General features: G+C 56.9%; 3 protein-coding genes across 4 annotated transcripts in view; all 3 read right to left on the bottom strand.

The window, feature by feature from the left end:
• AGER (advanced glycosylation end-product specific receptor) overlaps nucleotides 1-1084 on the bottom strand; it is a 3229-nt gene extending 2145 nt beyond the window's left edge. The window contains 4 exon segments of the mRNA XM_044917474.1: nucleotides 109-173; nucleotides 355-547; nucleotides 677-783; nucleotides 968-1084. Coding sequence (XP_044773409.1) covers nucleotides 109-173; nucleotides 355-547; nucleotides 677-783; nucleotides 968-1010 — 408 coding nt within the window. The 5' untranslated portion in view covers nucleotides 1011-1084.
• A 458-nt stretch (nucleotides 1085-1542) lies between these two features.
• PBX2 (PBX homeobox 2) lies at nucleotides 1543-6596 on the bottom strand. The gene is given in 10 exon segments (XM_021697040.2): nucleotides 1543-3233; nucleotides 3354-3440; nucleotides 3547-3635; nucleotides 4022-4175; nucleotides 4300-4435; nucleotides 4586-4776; nucleotides 4875-5021; nucleotides 5023-5123; nucleotides 5359-5432; nucleotides 6376-6596. Coding segments are annotated over 10 exon segments (1293 nt in total). The 3' UTR covers nucleotides 1543-3140.
• An 877-nt stretch (nucleotides 6597-7473) lies between these two features.
• On the bottom strand, nucleotides 7474-9490 carry GPSM3 (G protein signaling modulator 3). Of its 2 annotated transcripts, none has more exons than XM_021697044.2 (4): nucleotides 9196-9490; nucleotides 8876-8984; nucleotides 8457-8656; nucleotides 7474-8230 (listed from the first exon to the last, which is right to left on the bottom strand). In XM_021697044.2, exons 1-4 carry the CDS (start codon nucleotides 9235-9237, stop codon nucleotides 8093-8095), a joined length of 489 nt encoding a protein of 162 aa, XP_021552719.1. In that variant the 5' UTR covers nucleotides 9238-9490; the 3' UTR covers nucleotides 7474-8092. The 2 variants fall into 2 exon arrangements, with proteins under 2 accessions (XP_021552719.1, XP_044773410.1); XM_044917475.1 differs by having other exon boundaries at nucleotides 8876-8978.
• Nucleotides 9491-10625: the final 1135 nt, after the last annotated feature.

Below are 10625 nucleotides of genomic sequence, written 5' to 3'. Positions count from 1 at the left end.
CTCTCTCTCTCTCTCTCTCTCTCTCACACACACACACACACACACACCCCTTACACCCCCTTCCTCTTCTCAGGACTGCTTTCTACTACCCCCCTTTTCTTCCACTACCTTATTGGGGACACCAGCCATGAGTTCAGAGGCAGGATCGACAATTTCTGGCTTCCCCGGAATCTCTGAAGGAGGGAAAATTTCAGTCAGAGGCTGCAGCTTTGAAGACTCTCACGCATGGGTGTGGGATCTGGGGCAGCTGAAGTCACAGGTTCTCACACACCAGGGCCAAGGAGTCAAGGGCTGGGGTTGAAGGCTTTTCTTTAGATGAGAGGTGGGCCACGGAGAAGGCCCTGGAACTCTTACGGTAGACTCGGACTTGGTAGGCAGACCTCGTCTCCTTTCCATTCCTGCTTGTTGCCCGGCACCGGAAAGTCCCCTCATCCTGGATCCCTACTGCCGGCAGGAGGAGGGAGCCATTGGGGAGCACTCGAGCTACGCTATCCCAGGGGCCTCCCTGGGGAGACAGGACCTTCCAAGCTTCTGTCCGACCTGTGTTCTGGGGACAGAGGAGAGGGGCCTGAACAGTGCAAGTCCTTTGGGAAAGGACTCATGAGACGGGGAGGTGGGGAAGCGAATCATCCCTGGTCTCTGGGAGTGGGGAGGCTGTGGCAGGAGCCCTGCTTACCAGTTTCCATTCCAGCTGTTGGGGTGGTTTCTTGGGGGCCCCCCTACAGTTCAGCACCAGTGGCTTCCCAATCCGGGCTGTGATGTTTCGGTTGCCTACTGCTGCTCCTGGGAGACAGTACAATGGTGGAGGGGTAGGAGGGAAAGGGGGGGCTAAGAAAACTAGGACAAGATGGGGGAGGGAGCTTGAAAAGCAGTGCCTGGGTTCCAGGAAAGTTCTGGGCAGATTTGGGGAGGGGGGTGAATTGCTTTCTGTGGGGAGGATTGGTGTGTTGGAGGGGGAGTGGCTCACCCCACAGACTGAGGACCAGCACCCAGGCTCCCGCCGCTGCCATCCTGCTTCCTTCCCAGGCTCCTGGCTCTGTCTGCCCGTCACTGCTGTGGCCACCGCCCTAGCCCTAGGTGGGGCTTGCACCCTCTCCCCTACCCCCATCTTCCCATCCTGTCCCGCCACAGGGAATGCTAGGAATTCATGCTTCTTGGACAAGAGTCCTTCAGGTACGAGGAGAAACAATTATCACCCCACCCTTAGGCACTGCCAGTCTCTGGGCACAGCCACATCCATGGGGGCGGGGAGTGGACCTCCTAGGATCTGTCATTACTCAGGACCCCCAACTCATTCTGTCAGTCCACTGAGGGCTTGCCTGGTGGACGACTGGAGCCCCATATTGCTTGGGTCAGGCTGGGCAACAGGGTTCAGGCCTGGCTGTTGTCCTTGGGGAGGGTTTCGGATGAACCCTGGGGCCTGGGTGGTGAGGGCAAGGCTGGGAGGAGTTGGGGGAAACACCTGTTTGGGGCTTTATGAGAGAAAGATTTTATTCTGGGGTTTCTCATGTTTTTGAAAATAATGCTCCACTAAACCCAGGGAAAAAAGAAATTTCTTTATTTAAAACTGAATTTTTTTTTTTTTTTTTTTCTTTTCTGTGAAACTACCAAGTTTACAAGTGAGGAGAGAACTGCCCCCAGCCCATGCCTCCCACCCACCACCCATCACACATCTAATCTGCTCCCCTCCAGTCCTGTCTGGACCTTTGACAGGAGAGGTTCCCCACTATGACAGTCTTATAAAATCCTGAGGATGTTTGAGGGGCTCAGATGGTGGGGTTCTGGCCAAGGATGGGACATTGGTGATTTTACTTTCCCCATACCTGGCTTTTTGCAACCTCCCTCCTCTGTCTCCCCACCCTCTTGATTTTGGACTGAGAAAAAAAAAAATGCCTCATTTCTGGGGAAATTGAGGGAGATACATATACAAGCAACCCAACCCACATTTAACATATTTGGCAATAACCCCTTTCCCATTCTTCCCCTTCCAATCTGCAAATAGTAGTTTAAAAAGATTTAAAGACGTGTCACTCACAGGAAGGTGGCACTTCCTCAAAATTACGGAGTCCAGCCCTGCCCAAGGGTTGTGTGTGTTTGTGTGTGTGTGTAGGGTGAGGGGGATAGGTGAGCAGAGCAAGCCCCTGACTACCTCCACACCAAACGCAGCAGAGAGCTGCCTGCATAAGCAAAGAACACGTAAGTGATTTCGGGGGGAGGGGGGCAGGCTTGGTGCCCTGCTAAACACACTTTCTGATGGACAGGACTGGAGCCAGGTGGGCCTCTTTACAAGTTTGTTCCCCTTTCTCTTATGACCCCTTTGGCTATCACCCCTAACATGAGAAAGCAAGAAATTAAAAAAAAAAAAAAACAATATATTTATAAAAACATCTACTTCCCCAAACTAAAAATTAAGAACCGATAACAGCAACAAAAAATTTATAAAGTACAAATGGATCCCAGGGTTTCGTTTCTTTCCTTTAAAAAACAAAAAACAAAAAACAATCAACCCCAAAGCCCAGTCAACAATTCCCTAAAGTAGCAGAAACTCCCTCCGAGGTAGATATCTGAGTCAGACACTCTCGTCCACCGAGCGATTCTATTGGTTTAAGATGAGCTGCGTATGAGGTAATAAAGCCATCTGGAGGGGCAGGGGGTGGGGAGGCACAGGGTTCATGGCCCATGTCCTCTGTCCAGAAGCTGTGTCCCCAGTTTTGGCATCTCTGGTCAGGCAGGGCTGGCTTCTCCACAGATTCCAGAGTAGATAAGTGGGGTGGGGAGGGGCAGTGGGGGAGCCCAGAGAAAGAGACAGAAACGGAATACAGTATGGCAGGTAGAACAAAGGGAAAGCGATCTGAACAACAGGGTTCTCGGTGTGTGGTTTGTGTGTGAGAGGGAGAGGAAAAAAAGACTGAAAAAAGGAAAAGGGGAGAGAGACCCCACTCTCCCCTCAGGGGCCCCCATTCTCCCTGCCACGTAGTCAGCACCCCCAGCACTGGAGAGTCTGGTCGGGGAAGGGATGACCCCATTGGCCCTTCTCTGTCTTGTGCTTCTCCTGTGTCTGGGGTTTGTCCTCTGGATGCCTGCGTCCTCTTCAAGAGTTGCCTTGTGGGCCCCCACCCCTGTGGCCCTGAGGGGCAAGATCAGTTGGAAGTGTCAGAGTGAACGCTCCCTGGTCCCTCTGTGGGAGAGGTCACTGAGGATGGGGTGACGGCCTCCTGCCAGCCACCATTTGCCTGGAAAAAGAGAGAGTCGGTTGGGGCAGGGCAGTCCGGTGTGGGAGAGAGCGCTGCCAGGGGAAAGGCCATCCTGTCCAGGTGAGAGGTGGACAAAGGGAGCGTCGGGTGTCCACTCACCCTCATTTCCCGAGGGCTGTACATCTGGCCTCCCCCAAGGTTATCCCCGTAGCCCCCTGGCCCCATTGAGTGTCGGAGTGATTCCACCTGCAGGCAGCAAAGAAGGGCATGGCACAGTGAGGAGTCTAGTACTCTGAAGAGAGGGAAACCAAGTTTGGGAAAGCCCTGCTTGAGGGGAGGTGGGCCACCTGACCTGGGAAGCAGAGTAGGAATCTCCGTTGAGCCCGGGCATCCCCAGAAACATGTCTCCGGATCCTGAGAGATTGAAAGAGCCGCCAGAGCCTTGGGGGAGCAGAGAGGGGAATTAGGGAAGAGTCTAACAGAGCCTGTGATGGCAGACAGGAAACTCACCACAGTTCTGTTTCCAAAAGCCCTCTGAACTAGTTCGGGGATGTGCCACTGTAAGCAACTTATCCCTAAGACATTGCAACACTCAGAGGAGCAGGCCGTGTCTGGGCCTCCCCCTCCCTCCCTGGCCACTTGCTGGAAGACAGGCAGAAGTAACTTCGCTGGGGTGCCCTTTGACCCCTGACATCTCCACCCCATCTCAGCTAGGTCCCTCTCACCCCAAAAGGCCCACTCTCTGCTGTGATCCTGCCTAGATAGGAAGTGCTGACAAAGGCAGGAAGTGTGCAAGATAGCCAGCCAGGATGGCAGCGGGGGTCCACCTGCAGAGGAAGGGGGTGTCGGGGAGCTGGTGCGGCTGTGGCCCCCCTGGGTGACTGACACGGCGGTCTTGACGGCATAGATGTTTGCCTCCTCTTGGAACTTTCCAATATTTTTCTTATAGCGAATCCGCTTGTTGCCAAACCAGTTGGAAACCTGTGGGGTGTGGAGCAGAAAGGAGGGTCGGGTGCAGACCTTTCTCCCTGTAAGCCCCTTGGTCAGTAGAATCAGAGAGCTTTTAACCTGAAAACTGCTCCCCCACCCCAAGCCTCCCCAATACCTGAGACACAGTGATTCCACACTTCTTGGCAAGCTCCTCCTTAGCCTCCTCGCTAGGATATGGATTACTCAGGTGGGAGTAGAAATACTCGTTGAGGACCTCAGTAGCCTGTTTGCTGAAGTTGCGGCGTTTTCGTCTGCAGAGGAGGGAGATTGGTGGTGAGGAGGCCGGCTGCCCTGGCAGGGCCTCCATCTTGCACCACTCTAGAGGGTGCCCCTGCCACGGAGTACCATGTTGTGTAACGTGGTGGCCCAGAGGCTTGGAGAAGAGCGGGAAGGAGCCCCACCTCGCATCCAAGAAACGGGAACGCAGGATCATGACAGCCTCACAGGTGCTCTGCTTGAGCTGCATCTGGATGGCGCTGAACTTTCGATGGATGATGCTCACCATGCGCTCCATCTCCTTGGGTGCCACAGGCCGAGTGCGGCTCTGCTCCCTCAGCAGGTTCATGACGTGGGTCGTGAACTCGTTACATGCCTGCAGCGGGGGCCGGTGGGCTGTGAGGGGGGGCCCTCTGGCCTGGGGATGCCCCACAAGAGCCTCTCCTCTCACCCACTCCAGCCTGGTCTCCTCACCTGCTCATACTTCTCCAGCTCCGAGTGGTAGATGTGGCGGATCTGGGCAAGTTTGCTGCGATAGTCGGAGTGTTCGATGGAGTTGTCAGGGGACACGCCGCCCCCGGAGGCTGCAGCGGCTGCAGCTGCTGCCGCTGAGCCCCCCCCCCTTCTCAGGCCCAGCCACACCCTCCGCCAGAAGCATGTTGTCCAGGCGCATCAGCTGTGGGTCCACCGGCTCCTCCTCTTGGGAGCTTCGAATGCTGAGGCCTAGCGTGCAGGCGAGTGAACTTAGGGACTCAGGGAACCCACAGCCAGCGCTCAGCCCTCCTGCTGTCTCCTGGAGACCCAAGTTTCCAGGCTTCGGTTCCCTCCCCAATTCCCCTTAGCAACTTCCCTAACCCCTACTGTCCTCAGGGCTCCAAGATGTCAAACTCTTGGCCTGAGTCCTAGAAAGAACAGGGTTCAGTCCCCAGAGGTGAGGAATCAGGGGGGACCCACATACCGGTTTTCTCCTTGATTTCACACAGGACACTAAAGAGAGCAGGCTTCATGCGGTGGCAGTTGAGGGCGTGTTTCCTAGGGAGGAAGGGGAAAGAACAGTTGAGGAGCTACAGGAACAGAGGCAGGGCAGGGTGGGGGGGGGGACCATGAGGGTGAGGGGAAGCCTGGGAACAAGAAGGGAAGTAGAAAGTGGGGGTGGGGACAGGACAGAGTTGGGGGGGTTCTTGGGGAGAGATCAGCTCCTGGGATGTGGAGATGTGGGGAAGCTGCTTGGCTTTAGGAAGATGGAGGGAAGGCGCAGGCAGCAAGATAAAGGCACCGGGGGCACGCACGGGGCTGTGGGAACTGGGCCTAGAGGGGGATAGAAGGGGAATTTGGGGGTGACTGCCTACACAAGGGTGACTAGGTAGATTTCAGAGGAAAAGAGATGGAGATTGTGAGAAGGGTCAGAGTTTGAGGTGCCAGAGAGGGGGCGGGGGAGTTCAGTACAGAGGTGTATGGAGGGTCCTGGGACTGAGCAAGGCAGGAGGCTCTGATACTCCTAGTTTCTGGCTGAGCAGGGGCCAAGGGCTGGGTGAGGACCCTTGGAGGCTGGGCCATGGTGGAGAGGAGTGGTAGGAGCTTTGGGGAGGGCTGAGGGCTGGAAAGGATGGGGGTGGGCTGGGTGGAGAGTTAAGAAGACAGCATAGCAGTTTCTTAGTCTGAGAGCCAGAACCTGGCTCTGGAGGTGGAAGGATGTTCCAGGGGAGTATGTGGGGGGGAGTGTCAGTGAAAGGTTGGGGGGGCAGTGAGACCACCCTGGGCTCCCCTCTTTGAAGGTTTCAGGGTCTGGTGGTGAAGGGAGGTTTGAGAGGGATGGCTTATCTTGAGGCTCCCAGGAGTAAGGAGAGAAGAGAGCTGTAGGATCCTGGAGAGGGTCCTGGAGTGGGGGGTGGGGGTGGGGACTCCCAGAAGATTCAGAGCTTGTGAATGGGGCTTCAGCTGGGTCTGTGTAGGGTCCCGGGGTGGGGGCACTCACTTGGCCTGGGCCTCGTCCAGGCTCTGGTCGGTGATGGTCATTATCTGCTGCAGAATGTCCCCGATGTCTTGCTTCCCTCGGCCTCCCGGGACCCCCCCGCTACCCCCACCGGGGTCTCCGCCGCCGGGAGGCTCGCCAGGGCCCCCAGGCTCCCCACCCACCAATCCCAGGCCCCCCCGGCCCCCGCCTGGAGGGGGCGGCCCCAGCAGCCGCTCGTCCATAGTTTGGGGGGGGGCCCTGAGGCCCCCTCCCTGCTCCGCCCCTCCCCCCGCCTGGTTACTTCCCCCCCCCAAACTCGGTGGGGCCGCTGGTCCCTCCGCCCCAACCCCCACCCGTTTCCCCCTCCCGACTCCCCCGGAGGTTCACCCTGGCCCTGAAGGGAGACCTGGGGTACCGGCTGGGCCCCCCACAGGAGACCCCGGCCCCCGGCGGCGGAGAAAATGGAGCCGGAGAGAGAGAGGAGGCCCAAGCGGGGGTGTGTGTGAGAGAGAGAGGGAGGAGGGAGGAGGGAGAAGGGGGGGAGCGAGGGAGGGAGGCTGGGGGAGGGGAGCCGGGGAGGAAGAGGAGGGGAGAAGAGAGGAGGAACAGGGAGGAGCTGGGGGCGGAGAGAGACACACAGAAACAGAGGAACTGGGACCGAGTGGAGGAGGGGAGAGGGAAGAGGGGACGAGGGGAGGAGACTAGACCTTCGGGGAAAATACGCGAAGGCCTCGGGGCTGCACGTCGTCGGCCTGGGAAGCGGGGCCTGTTGGGCGAGGGGGCCGTCACCTGGGTTCCGAATTAGGGATCTAGGTGTTGTGGGCTCTGGCCGCTAGAATGCCTGGGTTCACAGACAGCTCAGTTCATATTTCTTGTCCTAATGACTCCCCTCCCTGTTCTACTTAATTAAAACCAGGAGAGGGGGGCTGGGGGGGGTATAATTAGGGAGGTCTCCAGCGGTTGCTTAATGAGCCAGTAATTAACCAGCCAGGGAGGGGAGCTGGCCTCTCGCCAGACTAGGGAGAGAGGCGGCCTCTGGCCTCACCTTCCCCCCCCCTTCCCCCCCGCCCCCCCCCCCCCCCCGCAGCCCCAAACACCAGTCTTCTTCAGTTTGGAGGAGAATTACATTTATTCATACAACCAAAACATCAGACTCAGAGCAGCAGTGGGGAGGTTGGGGGGGGGGCAGTGCTAAGTGTCCATTCACAGCCTGTAGGCCCCTCAGTCCTGGGGCTGGGGGTGCTGCTGGTGGGGTGGGGGAATGATCTATCTCTTTGCAATGCCCTCTCTCTTCTTATTGAGAAGGAGGGTGGAACTGTCTGTCAGGCCCTAACCTTGGGAGATTTGCCTTTTCTTGGGAGATGGAGGCCTGAGCCCTCAGATTCTGCCTAGTGGCTAGACTACTGGGGGTGTCTCCACAGCTCAGGACTTACTGCCACTACTTGGGATCAGAGGAGGGGGTGGGGTGTCCTCAGTGGTTGGGATCCTTTCACTGCTTCAAGCTCCTACATACTGGGGGAAGGAGTTAAATGACATCCTACTTTGACTATGCCCAGGGTTTGAGGACTTTCACCCCCTCCATTCCCAGGAAAGGTGGATGAGGGTGATGAATATTGAGATTTCTCCTGGGGCCTCCAGTCTCTGGTGCCCCTGCCAAGCAGGAGTTGAGGGCATGCAGTGGGCTGCCCAGCTTTGAGCCCCAGGAGTGCGGAGTGGCTGGTAGGGGCGGGCTGAAGTCTCAGCAGGTATGTGTGGGGGGCCGGGACCTTTGCTCCTCCATTCGACCCCCACCCTGAACTCTCAGCAGCAACTCCAGGAGCTCCTGTCCCCCTGGGGGTAGGGGAGGCTCTGACCGCTGGGCTTCCATCCGCTGGCACTGAAGGAGTGGAGGGAAGGAAGGGTGTTGGTGAGGTTTTAAGAGGAACAGGCCTTGATAGGAGCCAAGGCTGGTGAAGGGGTATAGGGGACACCTGTGATGGGCACGGAGGGACTAGGCCTGGCAAGGGGGCAGATGCTGGGGAGAAGGAGGGGTAGGGCCCAAAAGACAACAAGGGCCAAGGGACCAGGAAGCCTCAGTCTTGCCTTCTGGGGAGGTGTCTCACCTGGTGACTGAGGATAGTGCTGTAGAGCTGTTCTCTGTCCTCAAGAGGCCGGAGTGGGGCTGGGGCTATGCTTGGGAGGTTCTGGGGGATGTGAAAGGTGGCTCTCTGCTCCTCTAGGCGGCGGGACTGGGCCTCAGCCACCAAATCCAGAAGGAGCTCAGTCTGTAGGGAGAGCAGGGAGGCGGAGCGGGGCCCCAGGGCTGGGGAGAGGAGGGGTAGGGCTCAGAGACCCAGAGAAATTGGCAGACAGGAGGGTTGGTGGTGCAAGGTGATTAGGCACTTGGGGTCAGAGCTGAGGGGGTGTAATGGGGAGTCAGGAGGAGGTGGGGAGAGGGCCCACGATGGAGGGGGCCTTGGTAATGGGATCAGGAAGGACGTGGGCACCATGGTCAGGGAGCTCCCTGGGTGGATGAGGGTACCTGTGTGGCGGGTTCCTGGAGGAGGAGGGGACGGAGGAGCAGATCGCCAAGGCCGAGCGGTGGTGTTCACAGGGGGCCAGTCAAGCTCATCCTGATGGGGGCCCTGATCCTGGGAGACATCCGGTCCAATTAGGCGGGGGTGTGGTGGGCGGGGGGCTAGGCCAACGGCCCATTTCCTCTCTCAGTGTGTCTCTGTTCCTGCCTCAGTTTGCCCAAGTCCTTCTAAGTCCCCTGAGTCCCCTGTTACTACGTTGCTGCCCCAGGTCCTCTCACCTCCCTTTCTCCCAGTGTCAGCCTCCCCGACCCAGTGCGCAGCTCACCTGGTCACCTTCCTCTTCTTCCTGGGGTCTCTCGGCCTCCATCCCCTGGGGGGGAGAAACTGATGGGGGAGGGGTAGCAGGGATTTGGGAGGAGGGCTGGAACCCTGGGTTCCTGAGGGGAGTGGGGGCTGGAAGGGGTGGGGGTGAGCCAGGGGCTGGATGCCTGGGTACTGAGCAGGAAGCTGGGTTCCTGGTCAGCCCCCCCCACGGGCCCCGCCCATCCCTGTCAACTTCCTCCAGTTCTCTTTTCCCACCCAAACTGCTTGCTCGACCTCTCTTGCCCCAGGGGAGCACAGAGACTGTGAAAAGCTCTTCCAGCTGCAGTAGTGGAGGGCGTTCATGATGGGGAAGGACTCTTGGCCTTCTCGAGTCTCAGTAGACCCCCAGCCCCAGGCTCCTGTTCTCTCCACTCCCCTCCTCCCCTTAAGCTCTTTCTGTCAACACAGGAACTAGCTACACAGGAAGTGGTTTTACTCCTCAGAACCCCCCTCCCGCCCCCAGGTCCCTTTCCTAAGAGGACCCCGATGTAGGCTTTGACCCTCCCCTATGTCCCAGCTTCCCACAGACTTATGGGGACTGGGAGGGGCATGGTTCCAGTGGGAGGCAGAGGACTGAGACCCAGGGATGTTGGGCCCTCAAACATATACATATACCCCTAGCAGTGGCTCCAACACATGGTAAGTATTCAATAAATATGCACTGAATAGTTATCCCTGCCCTCCAGGTGCTTACTGTCTATTCAGGGTACAAGGTATGTACCAAATGTGAGACGAGGGTCAGGGGAAACTTTCCTCTGGTCATGAATGAAGGATAGAGAAATAGAAAAGGGAGACAACCACCTCCCTGGCTTGGTCTCAATGCTGGTCAGGCTGCCTGGTACCAGGGTGGGAGCAGGATTGAGATATTTTAGGACCCCTAAATGGCAACCTGCCATATTGTGTTTACAGCTGAGTGGTTTGGAGCATGAAATGTGATGAAGAGATCTGGTTCTACCACTTAATGCCTCGAAATCTTGGGCAAATAAAATCTCTGTGCCTCAGTTTCTCAAAGAGTAAAATGGAATTTTAACAGCACCTGCCTTGTAGGGTTGATGTGAGGATTAAATGTGATAAAAGTGTTTGGCATAGTAGTTACTATTAGCTTGAAAGCCAAAATGCCTCATGCCTCCATGTCTCAGGCCCATCACCATTAAGGAGGTATAACCATGGTTCTGAAAGGTGGGTAATGTTTGAGATGCTCTCTCCATCTTCCTCAATTTGAGGCTTTAGTAATAACTAAATGTCCTTGGGAGAAGACAAAGGATATGTATGGTCGTGTGTGTGTGTGTGTGTGTGTGTGTGTGTGGTTTCTTCCTGGGCTATGAGAGATTCCTGCCTTCAGATGATACTCTAAATTAACACAGTACCCCCAAATCTACTTATTCTTGTTTT

The sequence above is a fragment of the Neomonachus schauinslandi genome, chromosome 8 (genome assembly GCF_002201575.2).
Source record: "Neomonachus schauinslandi chromosome 8, ASM220157v2, whole genome shotgun sequence".
In the NCBI taxonomy this organism is placed as follows: domain Eukaryota; kingdom Metazoa; phylum Chordata; class Mammalia; order Carnivora; family Phocidae; genus Neomonachus; species Neomonachus schauinslandi.
Note: the sequence above shows the minus strand (reverse complement) of the source record. Positions and strands in the feature narration are given on the sequence as shown.